At 46.4% G+C, this 21,169-nt stretch overlaps 1 protein-coding gene across 2 annotated transcripts in view; it reads right to left on the bottom strand.

Annotated features, from left to right (window-relative positions):
- WIPI2 (WD repeat domain, phosphoinositide interacting 2) overlaps positions 1-21,169 on the bottom strand; it is a 49,593-nt gene that overhangs the window by 6,547 nt on the left and 21,877 nt on the right. For both annotated transcript variants that reach the window (XM_044979995.1, XM_044979996.1), the window contains exons 6-11: positions 19,791-19,883; positions 18,895-18,965; positions 12,607-12,714; positions 10,837-11,001; positions 9,552-9,659; positions 8,274-8,404 (exon numbers count right to left, since the gene is read on the bottom strand). In XM_044979995.1, the coding sequence (XP_044835930.1) occupies positions 8,274-8,404; positions 9,552-9,659; positions 10,837-11,001; positions 12,607-12,714; positions 18,895-18,965; positions 19,791-19,883 (676 nt within the window). The remainder of the gene's footprint in view (positions 1-8,273; positions 8,405-9,551; positions 9,660-10,836; positions 11,002-12,606; positions 12,715-18,894; positions 18,966-19,790; positions 19,884-21,169) is intronic.

Here is a 21,169-nt window from a genome sequence, read left to right as displayed (position 1 = left end):
TCATACTGGTTATGTTAACTATATACCTGGTCTCCACTCACTTAGGGAACCCTAACATACTAAAATTCTGGTCTCCACCAAGCCAGTACAGATTTAATCTGTATGTCAGAGACTGGTGGGATAGTGGCAAAGGTCACCATGACAGCAACAGAAATATTGGGGTACCTTGTGCAACTCTTACAAAACAAGGACTGCAGTCCAGATGCTGTGCAGAAGCCGGTACCAAGAGTCTGTCCCAACACTATGTAAAGTTAACAAAACCTCATAATCTAAGGCACATGTTACTATGATATCCAAGTACAGTTCAATATTCAGTTCTGTCCAGACTGCCCAGAAAGTAGCAAAGACAATCTGTCCAGTGAAAGCTTCCAAAGTGGCTCTCTCAGTCATTTAACAGCTACCCTCTCTTCCCACTAGGACTAACAGAACAAATGCTTCATAACAGGTTTAGAGAATCATAAAGATAAGGCCAAAACTTGTCTTCATCTGGGCATAGGCGGCAGGTTTGTATAATTTTTGGTGGGCCCCAAAATGGTGGTGCCTCCCCGCTCCCGCCCTGTAAGCCGATATAAAATGAAGCTATAAAGCGTCAGTGCCACAAGATTACAAGGGTCAATTAAAAAGTGGAAAGTCAGAAGCAGCACTTGCCTACTTCAATATACAGTATTATATTTTGTTGCACCTGTTGTGATGAAGTGGGAATGTTAATATTTTCTCTGAATACTGTGTGGGTGCCTCAGTTTCCCCTGCAAGATGCCAACTGAAGGTGTTGGGGACAAAGAGATCAGGTGGCCTCCTTGTCCAGAAGAGACACAGAGGCCAGAGGAGGGAGTGTCAGTTTGGAGCTGGCTGGGGAAATGGGGAGAGACCCAGAACTTGGTTCTGGGCTCCCCACCCCCTAAGATAGACCTGACAGAGGGGTTCTGTTTTCTGTACCAACAAGCTCTGTTTAAACTGTGTTCCCGTCATCTCATAGACTCATAGACTTTAAGGTCAGAAGGGACCATTATGATCATCTAGTCTGACCTCCTGCACAATACAGCCCACAGAATCTCACCCACCCACTCCTGTAACAAACCTCTAACCTATGTCTTAGTTATTGAAGTCCTCAAATCGTGGTTTAAAGACCTCAAGGTGCAGAGAATCCTCCAGCAAGTGACCAGTGCCCCACGCTGCAGAGGAAGGCAACAAACCTCCAGGGCCTCTGCCAATCTGCCCTGGAAGAAAATTCCTTCCCGACCCCAAATATGGTGATCAGTTAAACCCTGAGCATGTGGGCAAGACTCACCAGCCAGCACCCAGGAAAGAATTCTCTGTAGTAACTGAGGGCTTGGCTACACTTACAAGTTGCAGCGCTGGGAGTTACAGCGCTGGTCATGCAGCTGTGGAAGGGCCAGCGCTGGAGTGTGGCCACACTGACAGCTACCAGCGCTGCAGTGTGGCCACACTTGCAGCACTTTCCAGCGCTGTATTGAGAGGTGCATTGTGGGCAGCTATCCCACAGAGCACCTCGTCCCGTTTTGGCGCCGTTTTGGCGCTGAGTATTGTGGGAAGGGGAAGGAAGTGTGCGGGTCATTCCGCTTCCTGTTTGCCAGCGCCCCGTGGTGCATCGCTTCACATCCCAGCATTCACTCTTTCCAGCAGCGTTTGGCGCCATTGTGAGTGTCTTTCTGTTACTCTCTGTGTGAATCGCGATTTCTGTGGCAAATGGAGCCCGATCTGCTGAGGACTCTGCTGATGAGTGTCACCAGCACAACACGTTTGGCAGTCCAGCTATTCCTTCAGCTCCAAAGTGACAGTGAGGATTCCGACGATGATATCAATATGGATTTGCCTGCCGCGTGTGACACTAAAGTGCTTGCGGCATTTACGGAAATGCTCAGCACCGTTGAACGCCGCTTTTGGGCTCGGGAAACAAGCACTGAGTGGTGGGATCACATCGTCATGGAAGTCTGGGATGATGAGCAGTGGCTGCAGAACTTTCGTATGAGAAAAGCCACTTTCATGGGACTGTGTGCTGAGCTCGCCCCCACTCTGCGGCGCAAGGACACAAGATTGAGAGCTGCCCTGACGGTGGAAAAGCGAGTGGCTATTGCAATCTGGAAGCTGGCAACTCCAGACAGCTACCGGTCGGTCGGGAACCAGTTTGGTGTGGGAAAGTCGACCGTGGGAATCGTTTTGATGCAAGTTTGCAAGGCAATTAATCGCATCCTGCTAAGAAAGACCGTGACTCTGGGGAGCGTGCAGGACATTGTGGATGGCTTTGCACACATGGGTTTCCCTAACTGTGGAGGGGCGATAGATGGGACGCATATTCCTATTCTGGCCCCCCCCCACCTGGCATCAGAGTACGTTAATCGGAAGGGGTATTTCTCTATGGTTCTCCAGGCGCTTGTGGATCACCGCGGGCGTTTCATTGACATTTACACAGGCTGGCCTGGAAAGGTGCATGATGCACGCATCTTTCGGAACAGTGGCCTGTTCAGGAAGATGCAGGCAGGGACTTTTTTCCCAGACAGGAAGATCACAGTAGGGGATGTCGAAATGCCCACTGTGATCCTTGGAGACCCCGCGTACCCGTTACTGCCTTGGCTCATGAAACCCTATACAGGGAAGCTTGACAGGAGCAAGGACCGGTTCAACTACAGGCTGAGCCGGTGCAGAATGACTGTGGAGTGTGCTTTTGGGCGTTTAAAAGCCCGCTGGCGTTGCTTGTATGGGAAGCTAGACTTGGGGGAAAGCAGCATCCCCGCGGTTATATGCGCTTGCTGTACCCTCCATAATATTTGTGAAGGGAAGGGTGAAACATTCAGTGAGGCATGGACCACCGAGGTTCAAGTCCTGGAGGCTGAATATGCACAGCCAGAGAGCAGGGCTAATAGAGAGGCCCAGCACAGGGCTACAAGGATTAGGGATGCCTTGAGGGAAGAATTTGAGGCTGAAAGCCAACAATAATGTTTGCTGCCTTGCATGGGAGTGAATTGCACTGCTTACACTGTTATTCTATTATCCATAATAATAATATGATTTGTAGTGCCTCTTTCTTTACTGGGCTAAGGTATCTTTCACTATCTGCTATAATAAAGACTGTTTTCAAAGCCAAGAATTGTTTTATTGAAAAGAAAAAAACTTCCTTGACAGACAGACAGACACACAACATTTCATGAACACAAGAGGGCAGGGGTGTGGGTTGGTGAACTGTACAGTCACAAGTTTGCATATGCCCTGTCTGGATTGCTGTTTAATGAATCCTGCACTTCAGGGTTCATATACTGCATGGTGATGGGGGTTGAATGCAGAGGGTAAGGGTGGTGGTAGGTATCAGGGCTGGTTGGGGAACATACAGGTGTTGGAGGCAGCTGGTGGTGGTAAGAACCTGGATGCTGGGGAAAGGTGGTTTGAGCTGACATTGGGGCACAAGGCACAAAGGACGGGGCGGGTGGGGGAGTAGCACGGTAGTGCTCTGCTTGCATGGCAACGAGTGACTCTATAGACTCCGCTTGGCGCTCCAGGATGCTTAGCAGCCGCTCCGTGGTTTTCCTCTTGGCCACTGCATTTCTCTTGCGTGTCCTGCTTTCTTTCTCTCGCCAATCCTTCAAGTCCTTACTCTCTCGAGCAGACTGATTAAGAACAGTTTTCAGCATGTCTTCTTTGCTCTTTCGGGGATTTTTTCTCAAATTTTGAAGCCTCTGTGATGTTGAACATCTGGGCAGTCCAGTAGTCAAGGTCACTGTAGAAACAGAAATGACAACATTTAACACGGGCAGCATTGTATCCACTATCTCCAGACATGAATTGTTACACTGAGGGAGTGAGTTCTTATTTAAGCATTCTTTTACCCACACGCATAACACTACAGAAGCCACGACATGGTGAGTGAGCAGTGCTTATATGGGGAGAAGTGGGGCTTGGGTGTAAGAGGGGAGCTGGTTGCTTCGGGTAATCTGGAGTGCTAGAGGGGTTGAGTGAAATGAAGATGCAGATGCAGGGGTGATCTTATCTCCCTATCTCTTCACTAAAGAGTCTCCCAACATTTTTCACAGGACTTAATCCTGGAAGATGTTTCCCTACTGCGAGTCACTAGGGAACAGCGGGGGGCTCTTTTAGAGCAATGTGGATTCCGCCCGGGACCCTATGCGGCTTGCCTGTGTTCAGAAATGGTCCCCCCACCACTGGCAGAAGAGTGGCGCGGACGCGTCACCGTCACTGGGACAAGGGACACAGTGGCTCTGCCTATAAACCTGCGCAGGCATATTGCCCACGCTCTGGATGAAGCTTTTGCTGAGATAACTGAGGCAGATTACCGCGACGTGATAGACCACATCAACGGGCTATTCCACATCTAGAGGCTGGCATGCATGCATCCATAACCCCCCCTCCTCTCCAGAAACATTTCACCCAGAAAATAAAAGCCGCTTACCGGTAACACGCTCCTCTGCTTGTCCTTCTGCAACTGCTGGCTGCTGCGATTGGGTGCTTTCCTCCTGGCTTGAGAAGAGCTCCTGGCTGCATGCCTCCAGGGAATCTGCGGTTTCTTCCCCCATGCCAGGAGCTTCACTCGCGGTTTCCTCCCCCCCCCACGCCTCCGCCTCCGCCGCCTCCTCCGCCTCCTCCTCCTGTCCCCCAGCCTGCTCAGAAGTGTCCATCGTTATCCTGGGATTGGCAGTGGGGTCACCCCCAAGTATCTCATCCATCTCCCTGTAAAAACGGCAGGTCGTGGGAGCAGCTCCGGATCGTCGATTCCCCTCTCGGGCTTTGTAATAGGCACTCCGCAGCTCTTTAATTTTCACCCTGCATTGTACTGCGTCCCGATCATGGCCCCGATCCAGCATGGCCCTTGATATCTGCTCAAAGATATCGTAATTCCTACGGCCGGAGCGCAGCTGTGCCTGAACAGATGCCTCACCCCAAACACTGATGAGGTCCTGCAATTCACCAGTGCTCCATGCTGGGGCTCGTTTGCCGCGTGGAGGCATGGTCACCTGTAACTGATTAAAACTGATTGCACTCCACACCTGGCTGCAGCAAACAGGAAGGAGATTTTTAAATTTCCCGGGGCATTTACAGGGCGGGTCACCTGAGCCAAGAGCAGTAGAGTGCAAACTGATGTGCAGAGTGGCTGAACAGGAATTCTGGGATACCTCCTTATTCCCTGGAGGACAGGTAAAGCGCTGGTGAGTGTCCACACCTGCTGGGCAGCGCTGGATCACCAGCGCTGCACTCCTTATACCCCTGCCGGGATGGGTTTTCAGCCAGCGCTGCAACCAGGGAGTTGCAGCGCTGGTTGTGCCCTGCAAGTGTGGACGGGGTGTTGTTGCAGCGCTGGAAAGCCTCCACCAGCGCTGCAACTTGTAAGTGTAGCCAAGCCCTGAGATCTCATCCCAGACCATTGGGCATATTTACCTGCAAACCTTCTGTTTTACTGTCTGGCTGAGAGTCACATCTGACTGCGGAGTTGGGGTGCAGGGACCTCTGGTTGCCCCAGGACCCGCCTGGGCAGACTCGCTGTGGAAAGTGCATGATGTGGAAGGGCAAGCTGAATGCTCTGAGGTCAGACCCAGGAAGGTGTAAGCTTCTTGCCCTGGAGACAGTATGCTCCGAGAGAGGAGGCTCCCCCAGAGTCCTGACTGGCTTTGTATGGAGTTGTTCCAAAGCATCACAGCATCCCCTTCCACACCATGCACTTCCCAGAAGTCCGCACAGGCACTGACACTCCCTCCTCTGGCCTTTGTCTCTTTTCCAGGCATTAGGAGGCCACCCGATCTCTCTGTTTTCCAACACCTTCAGTTGGCACCTTGCAGGGGAAACTGATTTGGGAGAAATGAAGTAAAAGCTGCCCAAACGGAGCTTGAATTTTGAGGTGTTCAAATCTGGAAGGCAGGTGCTGGGGGTGGGAGAGGGCTGTGGGCTCCATGGGGGAGCATGGCAGCAACTGTCTGGAGCTGCATGGAGCCAGACACGCTGGTCTGAGTGGCACAGTAAGCGGTTTGGGGGTTGGAGAAGAGGTAGGGGGTTCCGGGGGGCAGTCAAGGGACAAGGAGCGGGGGGGTTGGATGGGGCAGAGGTTCGAAGGGGCAGGCAGGGGGCAGGCAGCAATTGGATAGGCATGGGAGTCCAGGAGGTTTATCAGGGGACAGGTAGGGGGTGGGGTCCTGGGGGGAAGTTGGGTGGAGTCTCAGGAGGGGGCTGTTGGGGACAAGGAGAAGGGAGGCTTAGATAGAGGCTGGGGTCCCAAGGGGCAGGAGTCTCGGGAGGGGGTAATCGGGGGACAAGGACCAGTGGTGCTTAGATAGGGGGTGGGGGTCCTGAGGGGCAATTGGGGCAGGGGTCTGGGGAGGGGGCAATCAGCGGCCAGGGGCTGGGATTCAAAGGGCTCTGGGCTGCTGGCAGCCGCGGGGAGCCCTGAGCCCTTTAAATCCCAGCCGCGGCCGGGAGTCAGAGGGCTCTGCGCTGCCCGCAGGCTTTGCGGCGGCGGCTGGGATTTAAAGGGCTCAGGGCTCCCTGCGGCGGCCAGCAGCCCAGAGCCCTTTGAATCCCAGCCCCTGGCCGCTGATTGCCCCCTCCCCAGACCCCTGCCCCAATTGCCCCTCAGGACCCCCACCCCCTATCTAAGCACCACTGGTCCTTGTCCCCCGATTACCCCCTCCCGAGACAACTGCCCCTTGGAACCCCAGCCCCTATCTAAGCCTCCCTTCCCCTTGTCCCCAACTGCCCCCTCCTGAGACCCCACCCACTTCCCCCCAGGACCCCACCCCCTACCTGTCCCCTGATAAGCCCCCTGGACTCCCATGCCTATCCAATTGCTGCCTGTCCCCTGACTGCCCCTCTGAACCTCTGCCCCATCCAACCCCCCCTGCTCCTTGTCCCTTGACTGCCCCCCGGAACCTCCAACCCCCAAACCGCTTACTGTGCCACTCAGACCAGCGTGTCTGGCTCCGTGCAGCTCCAGACAGTTGCTGCCATGCTCCCCCATGGAGCCCACAGCCCTCTCCCACCCCCAGCACCTGCCTTTCAGATTTGAACACCTCAAAATTCAGGAGTGCTCAAGCTCCATTTGGGCAGCTTTTACTTCATTTCTCCCAAATCAAATATACTGATCCACTGTAACTTGCTGTAGAAAAAGTAGGATAAAATTGAGCAAGAAATGCTTATTAGGACTGGAATTGCTACTTTCAACAGCCATTGCCTTTTTGTTTGTTTGAAAGGAAGACAGTGAGATTGCATTGGCAAATTCCCCATAGAAAGAAAGAGTGGAACAAAAGAATAATAAAGGCTCCTCAACTTTTCCTCATTTATGGAGGACAGTCTTATAATATGCATCCAGATAGCCTCCAATCACACAAGCTGAAAATTGTTCCACTTTACTGCAGCTCTGTAAGCATATGGGAACCAATCCTGTCTGTTCTGTGCACATCCATAATTCCGGCTGAACGACCCACCCTGGGAGCGAGTTACCAGTGACCCAGGGCTGGGGCGGAAGGAGGTGTGGGGGGGGCACTGGTGTGGGGAGCCCAGGGCTAGGGCAGCAGCAGGGTGGAAGGAGGGCACTGGTGGAGAGGAAAGGGGGAAGCCCAGCGCTGGGGTGACAGGGGGTGTGTGTGGGTGGGGGGAGAGCCCAGGACTGGGGCAGCAGGAGGGTACGGGGGGAGCCCAGGGCTGGGAAGGGGGACAGCAAAAAACCTAGAGCTGGCCCTGCCCACAACCCCCAGCTGTGTCCTTGTGTGTGTCTGTCTCCATCATCCCTGGCTGTGTCTGTCTGTCCCACAACCCCCTGGCTGTGTCCGTGTGTGTGTCTGTCCCACAGCCCCCCCCCCCCCCCAAGCTGTGTGTGTGTGTCTGGCTGCCCCCAGAGCTCACCGGCTGTGTCTGTCTGACAGTGACAGACCCTGCTGCTCGCTCTGCCCAGCGCTGAGAGCCGCTGCCTGTGGCTCCCTCCCCCTCCCTGCTGTGGAGGTGTGGCCAGGCAGCTCCGGCACCGCCCCTGGCAGCTCCCATTGGCTGGGGTTCCCGGCCAATGGGCTGTGAGCCAAGTCAGCCCCGGAGCCTCTCCGGGGGCTGGGGAGAGCTGCCGCTGAGGTAAGAGCGCCCACATTGCTGGCGCGGGGACCCCCGGAGCACAGGGCCTGGGGCCCAAACATTGGTGGAGCTGGGCCCACCCTCGGGATTATTGGTGGGGCCTGGGCTCCACGGGCCCATAGAACTCGCCGCCTATGCATCTGGGATAGAGTAATCTTTAGAATAATTTTCTCCCGATTTTCCAGCATTATCCTTACCATGTCTTGTGGGTGATGAAGGCACATAAGTACCTTTTGTCACAGCAGCACTATATGTTTGTGCTACTAGTGGCCGGTCATGTGATGCAGACTCTAAAATTTCATTGGCTGGCTCCATACTGCCATCTAGCCTAGTGGGTAGAGAAAGATTAGATGTGCAGAAGTGGTTCAAGTAACAAATCACCAATACAACTGCTGTTAATACTCCTGCAGGCCAATTATGTAAAACCTCCATATTAGGCATGCAAAAGATCATACATGTGTAATATTAAAGATTTTATTAATGCCTTTGGTCACATTTTCTCAATCTTCAATGCCACACATCACTTGCATTGTGACCGAGAGGTGTCAGCCTTCCAAAAAATTGTAGGGAAAGCATTTGGTGGACTGCACTTCTCATCACAAACACTGAAGACAAATCATCTAAATGATGCCAAAGGCATAAAAAGATCTAAGTGGCTGGAAGCTGAGGCTAGATACATTCAGACTAGAAATAGGGTGCAAATTTTTATTAATTTTTTAAACAATGAGGATTACCCAGTAGAACAATTCACCACAGTAATGTGGTGGATTACCCATGACTTGAAATCTTTAAATCAAGATTAGACTTTTTTTTTGTAGAAGATATGCTCTTGCCCAAAAAGACGTTATAGCCCTGATGCAGGAATTACTGGGTAAAATTCTAGCCTTAAAAATCTATGAATCCTTGCTATGCTATCAGCCCTGATCTCTCCTAAACCATTCTACAGACCTGCTACTAAATAAACCATGTGGCTAGCCTACAGACAAGGCAGCTTACAAGTAAGCCTGTCCCGTGACATTAGATATCAGTGCAGGAGCCTGTTTCTGTATTTGTAAAATGGAGAGAATGATGCCTCCCCACCTTTGGAAAGTTCTCTCATCCATGAATGAAGTGTGTTAGGTGTCACATGTTTCATATTCTTGTTAAAGTAACTGAACCACCAGTTGCGTGGCAGGAGATGGAAGTATAGACTGACAGCAGATTGATTCTTGACTGTAATCAGACAGCATTAAGTTTCTGCTACGAAAGTAAACTGATGCTTAGTGTAATAGTTACTAGGAAGGAAGAAGCAAGGAGATTCTAAAGGTTACTCACCTCCTGCCACTGCTCTTAAATGTATCAATACAAAAATGAGCTCTAAGATTTGAGTTCAGCAGGAGGAAATGAGTTTTGGAACAACAGAGATTTTTGTCAGTCCAGTTATATTAGAAAACCAAACGTGACAAGTATACAGGTAGGACCAAGTCTGGACTTACTTGTGCTGTTTCATTAGCGTGCACTCTCCTCCTTCCTGGGGGTCCAGGTTGTACATATAGAGATACCCATCAGAAGCTCCCACCAGTAAACGGGGAATCTTCTGGATTCTAGAAGAGATTAGGAGAGGACACAGAAAACCAAGTTTTAGGAATGTGACAGAAACCACAATTTTCTGCTGGCATAAAACTAAGTGATCACTTTCCACTCACTTGCTCTCTCTCTACAGCTCATAAGAAATCTGGTTCAATGGCTACATATGCCACGCTCCCATGACAAAAGTAACATGCATGGGAATCCGGCACAAAACTACCATTGGCATTAAAGGGAGCCATTTGTGTAGGTCTTGTGCATGTCAATTAACTTACATGTGGAGGCAGTGTTGTCTAATGGCAAAAGGAGACAAGGAGTCAGAAGACTCTGGTTCGCATACTAGCTCTGCTACTCACTTGCTGTGGCATTGTATGGTACTCAGTTTCATCATCTAACATGTCGATATACTTCCCTACCACACAGGCATGAGGTGAGGCTTATTTAATGTTTGGAGAGAGCTCTGAGATCAGATGAAATGTTATTAAATGTAAAATGAAACCTGTAAATTTGAGCAGATCAGCACAAATTTATTAATTCTCCACAAAACACATTTAATACTGCACAGTTTATTGCTTTGATAGCTGTGCCAAATGCTCCACTTTTGGTTCAGACAAAATGAAGATTAAAATCTGTGTAGTCAGTTAAAAACGACTCACAAATGCTAACTTTTACCCAAATTTAAGAGCTTGTCTTAGGAAGGTGCCAAATCTGGGGTCTGCAATTACCTTTAAAGTCTTCTGTATTGGATAGTCACTACTGTCTAATGCAACAAACTTAATACCAAATGCACTAACATTTCATTCAGCACTAACGGGGAATGAATATTCTAGGTCTGAGTCTGTTTTTAAACATTCTTCCTTCATCATGAAGGATTTCTGGAAGCTCACAAAATCCTCTTTAAAAAGCAATTAATTCCACAATCATCCTTGAAGAAACATTATGCCTTCTGTTTCAGTCGGGCTATAAGTAATTAGTTTTCACACACTGTTCCTGAGCACGAGGAAGTTTTCAATTGGTTACCAAATGACAATTCAACCCCGGATGTGTGCTATACATTAGCCATTTAGCTATACATGAGATGTGTGACCTGACAAGCCAGAAAACCTTGGAACATTATCTACTCTGTCAATGCTTCCTTTGCTTGAAACTGGCAGTCCACTGGGTGGTGGGAAAAAAACTCATCTCCTTACTCACATGGCAAGAGCACAGATGTTTTTGTGTCCACAGAATGGCAGACGGACTGTAGCAAAGGCTCTACCCTGGTTAAACATTTCTGTGACTTGAGAGGGCAGATAGCTTGTGGAGGCCAGCAGCACTTTTCCAAAGTAACCTGTCCAGGTAGTGGGCTCTTCCTGAGGTCTAAAGTTCAGGAGGAAGAAAAAGGAAAGTTGAACTCTATTGAGTACTTTGACATTAAAAACAACCTGCACCGGCAGAAGGATGGCTGGTGGTCTTTTTACTTTATCATGTATAAAGGCTCTTTTCCTTGTTTGCCCCCTTCCCCTTAGAAATAACCCTACTGATAAGTCTGGTATCCCCTATTTTTGTTGGGCTTCTCACTAAGTCTCATGTACTACGAGCACTCTTAGCCCTTAGTGAATGGATAGGATATTAAATTGCTAACTTTCTTCCTACTTATAAAATTGCATTACAAAAAATGTTAAACAAAAAGTTTAAGCAACCTGACTATAAAAAAGAATCACTTCCATTCTCAATCAAGTTTCACTCTCGTTTATCTAGTGTCATAATCCAACTATTATCCAGAATCTCTCAGAGACAACAGTAAACAACATCTGGATTTCTAATACAACGATCATGCAGGAAAATTGAAAAACTTTTCTAGAACTCCTTTATGCATCATGAAGCAGCAGAAAGGGCACAAATCCAAATTCCCTTTGCAGGTCACCTTTGAAATGATAATCTAGAGAGTCAATATGCTCCATGCTCTCACCCACACAAATGTAAGTGTTTTTAGTTGCAGGCTTTTATGGCACTCCATGCATGTCAGTACTATGATATATGCAGGTGGGGAAGATGACTCACTTTGTAAAGTAAAAGGCACGTGTGATTAAAAACATTTATGTGCCTCCATTCTTCTCCTAATGATGTCTCATCAGCAGAAATACCTTTTCTATTCACAGAGGGACGTGTGTATCTCAGCAGCTGAATTCAGCCAGCTGATCCACAATTGTCTTGCTATGCCCTTAACAGTAAGGGGTTTTCAAAAGAAGGAAGTATCCAAGTCAGGGCTAGGCAAACTTTTTGGCCCGGGGCCACATCTGGGTGGGGAAATTGCATGCAGGGCCATTAATGTAGGGGACTGAGGTGCGAGAGGGAGTGTGGGGTGCAGGAAGGGGCTCAGGGCAAGGGGTTGGGGTGCAGGAGGGTTGCGGGGTACAGCAGGGGGCTCAGGGTAGGGGGTTGGGGTGCAGAAGGGAGTTCAAGGCAGGGGGTTGGGGTGCGGGCTCCAGATGTACAGCTCTGCCGTTGCAGTGGCACACAGTGGGACTAAGGCAGGCTCCCTGCCTGTCCTGGCCCTGTGCCACTTCCGGAAGTGGCTGGCACCAAGTCCCTGCGGCCTCTGGGGGGCTGAGGGGCAGAGGGCACTGCACACTGCCTTTGCCTGCGGGTACCTCCCTCCAAAGCTCCCACTGACCACAGTTTCCCGTTCCCGGCCAATGGGAGCTGCGGGGGGCAATGCCCTCTGCCCTCCCCCTTCACCCCTGGGGCCGCAGGGATGTGGTGCCGGCCACTTCTGGGAGTGGCGCAGGGTCAGAGCAGGCAGGGAGCCTGCCTTAGCCCCGTGGCACCACAGGGGTGGCAATCCTGCGGGCTGGATCCAGAGCCCCGATGGGCCGGATCCAGCCCACAGACCATAGTTTGCCCACCCCTGGTCCAAGCTCCTGAGAATTCATCCAGACTGTCAAACATCAAGTCTGTTTCTTGAGCATTTCTGAAACTTACTTTTCCTTCACAGTCTCGAGTTTGAAGATGTGCACTGTTTCTGTGTTACTGGATGCAGAGAGGAACATGCCATCCATGCTGAAGGCCAATGAGCAGATGCTCACGCACCTAGAAGAGAGAGTAACCGCATAAATGTCTACATACTAGTGCTATGCCAAACAGGAACTGGAGAAAAGTTATCATTAATTCATATTGAGCTCATGAGTCTCAGTTAAAATGGGAATATTAGTTCCCTACACTAGCATATAGGAATCTTGGTCACTGAATATTTCCAGCCTCTTCAGTTATTAATCCAGCTGCATTGTGCAGGCCAGGAAAAATTCTGAAAACGTTGCAGAAAGGTGGAAAAAGACAGCTTTCCTTGTTCAGTCTCGTATCAGAGATTTACAGATCACTCACAGTTAAACCAAGATCTTCAAAGGACTTAGAGCCTGTATGCACTGCCCTCTGTGAATCGGAAAAGGGAAAACATTTCTAGAGAGACCATTCTGAACTCTTTTCGTTGACATTTCCTGATTTGCTTACGGAAGACAGAATCTCAGGCTTCTGAGTTTGGACTTCTCGTTATCCACTGGATTTCAACTGAGACCCCAGCTAGGGAACCAGCAGGTATCAGAGTCCAAATTCAGTCTACCCATCTCTAGATAAAGCCCAATGCAACTACAGGCTAAGTATCACAGAAACTGCAGTATTATACCAGTGGCTTATAGGAATCAAAATGGTTAAACAGAGAGTTGAAGAAGTGTGAAAACAATCTATCAGCTATTTACACATTATTTTTCGGTCATGAAATCTAAGTGTGCCCCAAATGTGAACTTGATGACCTTCGTGAAATGAGTTTGTTAGTCTCAAGAGAGGCCAAGGACTGAATGAATCAGAGACCAAATACTTGAATCAGTTCTTTTCAATACCTATTCTAGTGTTTTATACTGTAGATTAGTGCAGCCACACATAGTACCATAATCATACCAGATACTTTACAGTAGTTGACCTGTGTCAAACAAGTACCTGTACCCATACATTTCTAATCTAAAAGCAAGAGCAAGTACAATACTGCATGGCAAGCTTTGGAAGGGAAGGAGGTTAGCATACATTCAATTGGAAGTTGTTCCAGGAACACTGATAGTGGGAAAGCAAGAGTGGGTGAAGGCTACGATGTTGCTGGCAGATCAGGTGCCAGCTCATGCCAAGGTCCCCATGTCTCAAGTGAGCAATGATTAATACATAGCTGGAATCATTCTGGCTCACCTGTGTTAGTCCTATTAAAATAGGTATTATAAGAATGTGGTCAGCATTTGTTGCTTCTCTCCCCCACCCTTCTCCAGTGCGGATGCTTACTCCTGAGGGCATTCGGCGGCAAAAAAATTAAAATTCTACAAATGTTATTTGTCAAATAAATACGGAGGCTCCAGCCTGGCATTGGGGAGCACGAGCCACTGGCTGCACAGAGGTGGGAGATCACTGTGCAGCTCTCCCCAGGACACGGACTCAGTGAAGTTGCACCCAACCCTGATACAGCATAAGGACCTGGCCTGTCCCAGAAGCACCCCAAGGCCCTGCCCCTCTGTGTGGACGGGCAGGCTCAGCAAGCCAGGATCCAAGTGTAGAGGGGGTTAATGTGGGTTGAGAGAGTTCTGTGTGGAGAAATCTGGGTGCGGGCGACTCAGCGGGGGGGGGGGGGGAGAGAATCAGGATGCACAGGGGCTTGTTGGGGGGTTCTGAGTGCAACGGTAATGGGACCCTGCAGGGGGGTGAATGTGGTTGGGGCTCAGTGAAGGGGGCTGGGTGTGGGGGGGCTCAGTGGTGGGGTTCAGATGCTGGGGGACTGGGGCTCAGTGGGGTGGGGATCCAGGTGCAGTTGGGGTGGGGTGGGGATCTGGGGGCATGTGGGCCAGGTGTCAGGGGAGTAAGGCTCATCAGGTGGGGTTTTGAGTGTGGGGGGGGTGAGGCTTGGCAGGAGGGTCTGGGTATGAGGGGGTCTAGATGCCTGGGGGTTGGGTGGATGGGGGACCAGCTCCCTGTACAGGAATCCCTTCCCCTGCAGCTAAGGAGCAATGGGTGCAGGAAGGGTGTATGTGTGTGTGTGGGGGGCGGGGGGGTGTCTGGAGAGCTTCCTGCAACTGGGAGAGAAGCCTAGGAAAGTGGGTCCAGAGGAAATCCAATCCTCCCCAGCCCACGCAGGACTAGCAGCTGAGCCCAGTGCAAGGTAGGAGCCACCAGCCGGGTCTTCCCCAGTCCTGCCTCCTGCCCCATAGTGATTTTTCTCTCTGCTGGCTGCCTTGGGCATCTGATACATATTACTGGGGCGAGTCACATGACTGCTCGTGGCTTTCCTTTGCTTCCCTGTCAGAAAGTCATTTTTTGGTGGGGAAGCAAAGAAATCTGCAGGGAACATAAATTCTGTGCAATCGCAGTGGCACAGAATTTCCCAGGAGTAGAAGATGAGTCATGCAAGTGGATTCCACTGATAAAACTGGAGTTTGTACATAGCAGGAGAGGGATAGAAGCCCCCAGATAAAAGGAACTAGGTATCTCTATGCAGCTTGGACTCTGGGAGGCAAGGTTTTTCTTGGCATAGGCAAGAGATCTTCAGCTGTTTAGCCTGGGTTAGCCCTAAAGGACATACAGAGCTTGCTGATTATAGAAGCTTCTATTAGCTTTTAAAACTTATTTGTGTGTATATTTACCCTCTTTAACCTTGTAAAATAACTCTGGGTTCTTTTTTCTATTTAATAAATCTTCATATAGTTTATTATAGGATTGGCTACAAGTATTGTCTTTGGTGTGAGATCTAAAGTGCAACTGACTTGGGTAAGTGAATGGTCCTTTGGGACTAGGAGTAACCTGAATACTGAAGTGATTCTTGGTGTAAGGGACCATCTATCACAAAGGTACGCTCACCTGGGTGACAAGATAGGTTGGAGTACCGAAGGAGACTATATGTGACTCCATGTTAAAGCTGTTTTAGTGCCTGAAGAGTTCACACTTGATAATTGGTTGGTGAAATCTAAATATAGAACTCACAACTAATTTGGGATTTGTGCCCTGCTTCCTAGCAGTCTGCCCTGAGATTGGTACTCACACTCTTGAGTCACTGTAGGCAGCATTACACATAATGATACAGAATTCAGGAGACAAGCTTGAGTAGTCTCTAGGGAGGGGTTTTTGGAGAAGATGAGCAAAGAGATGTAGGCAGAAGTGGATTAGTTAGTGCTCTGCAGAGATGCTTGGACTTAACGTGGAAGGGGGGGATGTCTGTTCAGAGATCTGGGACTGGAGAGAGATAGTAAGATCTGAAAGAAACAAAACAATCTTCCCATTTGAATATACAGAGACAGGAAAAGAGCAGAGTATAGAAAGGTGAAGGCTAGAGAAGATTGCAATTGTCAAGAAGGAAAGTTACCACAGTATGGACAGGTATAAACTGACAAAAGGACAAATTTTTGGAAATGTTGGCCTGAAAGGCAGAGTGCATAAAAGGGAAGGAAAGAAGAGTTGAAGAGGTCACCAAGATTGAGCCTGGGTGATTGAAAGAGTGGTGTCATCTTAACTGGGTTTTTATCTGTCACCACTGCCACACAGAATTCAGCTGCCATCTAGTCCCTACGGATATTCTCAGTTTAGAAAGACAAGAAAGCAAAAACATAAGTTTATGAAAAATGCAAAAATGCTTAATAATACTATTTGAATCTAAAGGTTCCCCTGACACATCTATAGTGAATGTTTTTAATGTTTACACTCAGTTTCACAAAAAAAAGTGTATTTCTAACGTTGAGAGGTAAGAGTAATCAAAATGTATTCTGAAGGTTTTGGAAATATATTAGAGCCTTTAATGAGTGCCAGTATAGCCAAAGGTTAAGTACAAGATCTTGCTTGTCACTGCTGTAAAAGACAGACTATATATACATAACTGATAAGCTCTCTTTAGTTAGAAGCTTCTGGTGACATTGGCAAACAAACTGCTTGAATAGCTTTGAGCTAATGACATATGAATACATTATTATAATGTACATTTGTTACGTAGGTGGGAAAGTCTGAGGAAAGGGATTGTTCCTTAACGCTGCCTGCTTCTGATCTCCTGATGAAACTGCATGAAGCAGACTATCACCTGTTCGTAATTAACGGTAACTGGAAATTGAGTGAGATTTAAGTACAATGTAAAAATGTCATTCCATCACAAGTGTCATTACCAATCAAAGCTATAAAATTAAGATTCTGCAGTTTACGAAAACATGTATAAATCTCAAAATTAGACTTTCATAAGTGATCCATTCCCTGTCTCCCATTCCCAGCTTCTGGCAAACAGAGGTTAGGGACACCAGCCCTGCCCATCCTGGTTAATAGCCATTGATGGACCTGTCCTCCATGAATTTATCTAGTTTTTGAACCCTGTTATACTCTTGGCCTTCACAACATCCTCTGGCAAAGAGTTCCACAGGTTGACTGTGCGTTGTATGAAGAAATACTTCTGTTTGTTTTAAATCTGCTGCCTGTTAATTTCATTTGGTGACCCCTAGTTCTTGTGTTATGAGGAGTAAACGCTTCCTTATTTACTTTCTCCACACCAGACATGATTTTATAGACCTCTATCATATCCCCCCTTAGTCGTCTCTTTTTTCAATTCAAGCCAGATTCCAGTAAGACTTCCATCATTGTTCACTTGTTAACCCCGGAATGGCTAGCAAGTAGATCTGAAAAGAGTTCATCTCAACCCTTAAACTATTCTAATAATCATAAAAGGTACGTTGCGTAAAAACCACCACCCTCATTCTTCAAAATAAAAAATTCCCAAGTGGTCAATTTATACTGCCTCTGAAAGAATGTTCAGATGACAGCAACCAGAAATATGTAGAAGTCGAGTATACTTAAAGTTTAGTGTGGTTACTCTCCACACTCTAAGATTTAGCTCACTTTGCTATATGTTAGTATTAGCACTCAGCAACTTCATAATAGGGAGTAGTTGCATAAACAACTCTAGTAACAAATTATTGTGAGGTGAAACAGTACCGTTTTTCCTAAAGGCAGTAATGCACCACCACACAGAAAGGAGGTCACTGGGTGCATTGTATTAAGCATCCACAGATGTTTAACTTTTTAAAAACTAGATTTTAAAAGGAAAAATTTAAAGCAGCTCTTCATCAGCTATGTATTGTACGTGTACATTGCAGAAAAGAATTAGGTGAAAAGCCCGTAAGTTTTCCCTAAATGGCAAAACAGTTTTGGATGCTTGATAATGAAGTAAATAGAACCGTATGTATGGTATTTTTTCAGAAGTACTTCAAGATTTGTGTTTTGCTCCCTTGCTCTGTCTATATTGCAAGTCTGTCGCATATGTTCTCTACTGCCTCATGCTTTTAAAATAAGCTTTTCTACTTTAGAAGTCAGGCCTTCACTTCCTTTTCTTGTTGCAAGGCTTTTGGAGGGCTTGATATATCATTAGAAACTAAGAGCAAGCATTTTTTGTTCCCCATTTCCTTCATTCAATAGGAGAAAACCTGGCCCAATTTGAGCTTCTTGTATGCTCTCTTTTGACTTAGACAGTGGGGAGCCAGGGAAAGGGGTTGGTTAGAAATCATCCTAAAAAAAAAAATCAGGACAGCATTCTTCCTCCTTACAACTACAATTTTTAGGCTAACTAGCATTTCTTGACATACTAGCCAATAATCAGCAAAACTGTCAGTGTTTAATACTCATATAGCTTTCTAAATAATATGGTTCAGCAGTCCAATGAACGAACCCAGTTTTGGACACAAACATCAGTGTTAAATCTCTAAAGCCCTTTAGTTCAGATATCAGAACTAGAACCTCACAAATCTTGAGCAGGAAAGATATCTTTCCTAACACCAGCATCATTACCGCACCACAAGCAGCAGTGCTATAGCTGGCATGGCTTGATGTGTATTGATACAAGTATCAGAGGGGTAGCCGTTTTAGTCTGGATCTGTAAAAGCAGCAAAGCGTCCTGTGGCACCTTATAGACTAACAGATGCTTTGCTGCTTGTATTGATACAGTCTGTCAGTGTGCTGGAGCGTCTTATGGTGGAAATATATCAGAAGTCTGCAAAGTTGGCAGGTCAAGTCAAAAAGAGCTACAGAGGGCCATATTTTCTCTCTCGCTTTCTCACAAACCTGGCCTGTAACTTTAAGGGATCCAGGATCAATTGTAGTGAAGTATAAACTTTACTTCAGTTACTATGACTCATGGCTATACAAAAGGTCAACTACAGAATATATTGGAAATCTACCGCAAGGAACAAGCTTCAGAGAATGAGCTTTTTTGAACTTCACCTCTTCACTCCCCTTCGGAATTCAAAGAGTTTCTGTCCCTCTGGAATGGAAAATACTCGGATCACTGTCCCCTATGAAGAAAAAAACCAAGCCTCATTCCTCAATTTAAATACCTGCTTTGTGGTTCTCACTCTAGTCAGCGTGCACAAAGATCAGAGTACTATCATAACCAGTTCATACTGTGCAATTCTTGTCACAATTGCTGCACACCAGATAAGAGTCACTCAACATAAGCCAGTCACATATATCCTTCGGGTTTATTTTTAGAGGGTGGAAAAAGCAGAAAGAGGATGGGCTTAATAGCTGACCTACGAAGTTAAAGAGAAGGAGTTATGCATCAAGGAGGAACTTTTTCTCTTTCTGAGCATACTTGTAACAGTATTTCTTTTCCTTGTGGAAAGGAAATGCAACTAGCGCTACCTCCTAGGCATGGTACCATGTGATAAAAGAAAATGGTATGCACTTCAGTTCGGTTCTGAGAGAGAGTGTAATATTCCAATCTAATACAGAATGAGATGAGCCTGTGCTGATTTGTGCAATTCAGACAGAAGTTGTCAGTCTGTGCCAGATATAGGCTAGTCATTTCTCTCCATTCCACTTTGATTTTTACTGTCTTGTTTCTGTTTTATGATTTTACTTTCCTAATACACAAGATAGCTAACTTCCAATAAATATACTTAATCACTGATGGGGGATGTCCTGACCACAGACAATCAGATGTAAAGCAGTTATTTAAAAGCTTGTTACCACTAATATCAGTAGCTCCTAATTCAGGGAATTTTAATTATACCAGCCAACCTCTCTTTTTAGTACTTGTGAAATATTTAAGATACTTTGTAGTGTTTCAAAGTAAGCGTCACTCTGATCCATACAGTCACAATCAAATTAAAACCTACCTTTTCTGATGCTGTGGCAAGTTTAGTGCCATTTGCATCAAAGGCCAACGCAGCCAAGGGACTATCATGAGCTGGGATCATATTAGCAGCTCTCTGCAAGAATAAGCCAATAAAATATAGAACTTAGTATAGTGCAGACAAAAAAAAAGTAAAATCAGAACAAAATGCAAGGCTGGATGTTTAAGAGAACCCAAACAAATGTACGTTATCTTGTTTTAGACCTGGTAATATACTGGAATGTACAACTTCACTAAAACATTAATATCACCATTCATAAAAATGACTGACAGCACAAAAGATACCTTAAGGAAAAAACCAGGGTTGTCACAATTAAAAAAAATCACAATAATGAGATTAATAAAATAGTCATGATGAATCAGTTTTAATCGCACTGTTAAACAATTATAAATATTTTTGGATGTTTTTCTACATTTTCAAATACACATTTCAATTACAACATAGAATACAAAGTGTATGGTGCTTACTTTATATTTTGATTACAAATATTTACACTGTAAAAAAGATAAACGAAAGAAATAGCATTTTTCAATTCACCTCATACAAGTACTGTAGTGCAATCCCTATCATGAAAGTTCAACTTACAAATGCAGATTTTTTTTTTTAACATAACTGCACTTAAAAACAAAAAAATGTAAAACTTTAGAGACCGCAAATCAAAGCTTGAAGGGGCATACGAATGATTAGCATATCTGGTATGTAAATACCTTGCAATGCCAGCTACAACAGTGCCATGCAAACGCCTATTCTCATTTTCAGGTGACATTATAAATAAGCAGGCAGCATTATTTCCCATACATGAAAAAACTTGTTTGTCTTAGTGATTGGCTGAACAAAATAGGACTGAGTGGACTTCTAAGAGGTGAATAGAAAAAACACTCTTTTGCTTCTTTTTACAGTACAAATATTTTAAAAAAATAATATAAAATGAGCACTGTACACTTTGTATTGCATATTGTAATTGAAATCAATGTATTTGAAAATTTAGAAAAACATCCAAAAATATTTATAAATAAATTTAAATTGGTATTCTATTTTTATTTAACAGTGTGATTAATCATGACTTTTTTTAACCTAGTTAATTTGTTTTGTGTTAATCGCATGCATTAACTGTGATTAACAGCCCTGGGAAAAACTATTTCAATCTTGCTTATTTTTTAATCTATAATGCTCAACCCTACCCACTAATCAAATGCAGTATTACCCCTTTACTGTGTTCCACTGTTTTCTGTCCAGCTTCAGTAACAGACCAACTAGAGTAGAAACCTCCTTCCACAATAATGATCTCAAGTAATTTGATTTCCATTAACTCCTCTTTGAGCTTATTAAGCCAAGTCTCAAAAAAAGCACATCTTTAAAGT

Source organism: Mauremys mutica, chromosome 11 (assembly GCF_020497125.1).
Source record: "Mauremys mutica isolate MM-2020 ecotype Southern chromosome 11, ASM2049712v1, whole genome shotgun sequence".
Taxonomy (NCBI): Eukaryota; Metazoa; Chordata; order Testudines; family Geoemydidae; genus Mauremys; species Mauremys mutica.
Note: the sequence above shows the minus strand (reverse complement) of the source record. Positions and strands in the feature narration are given on the sequence as shown.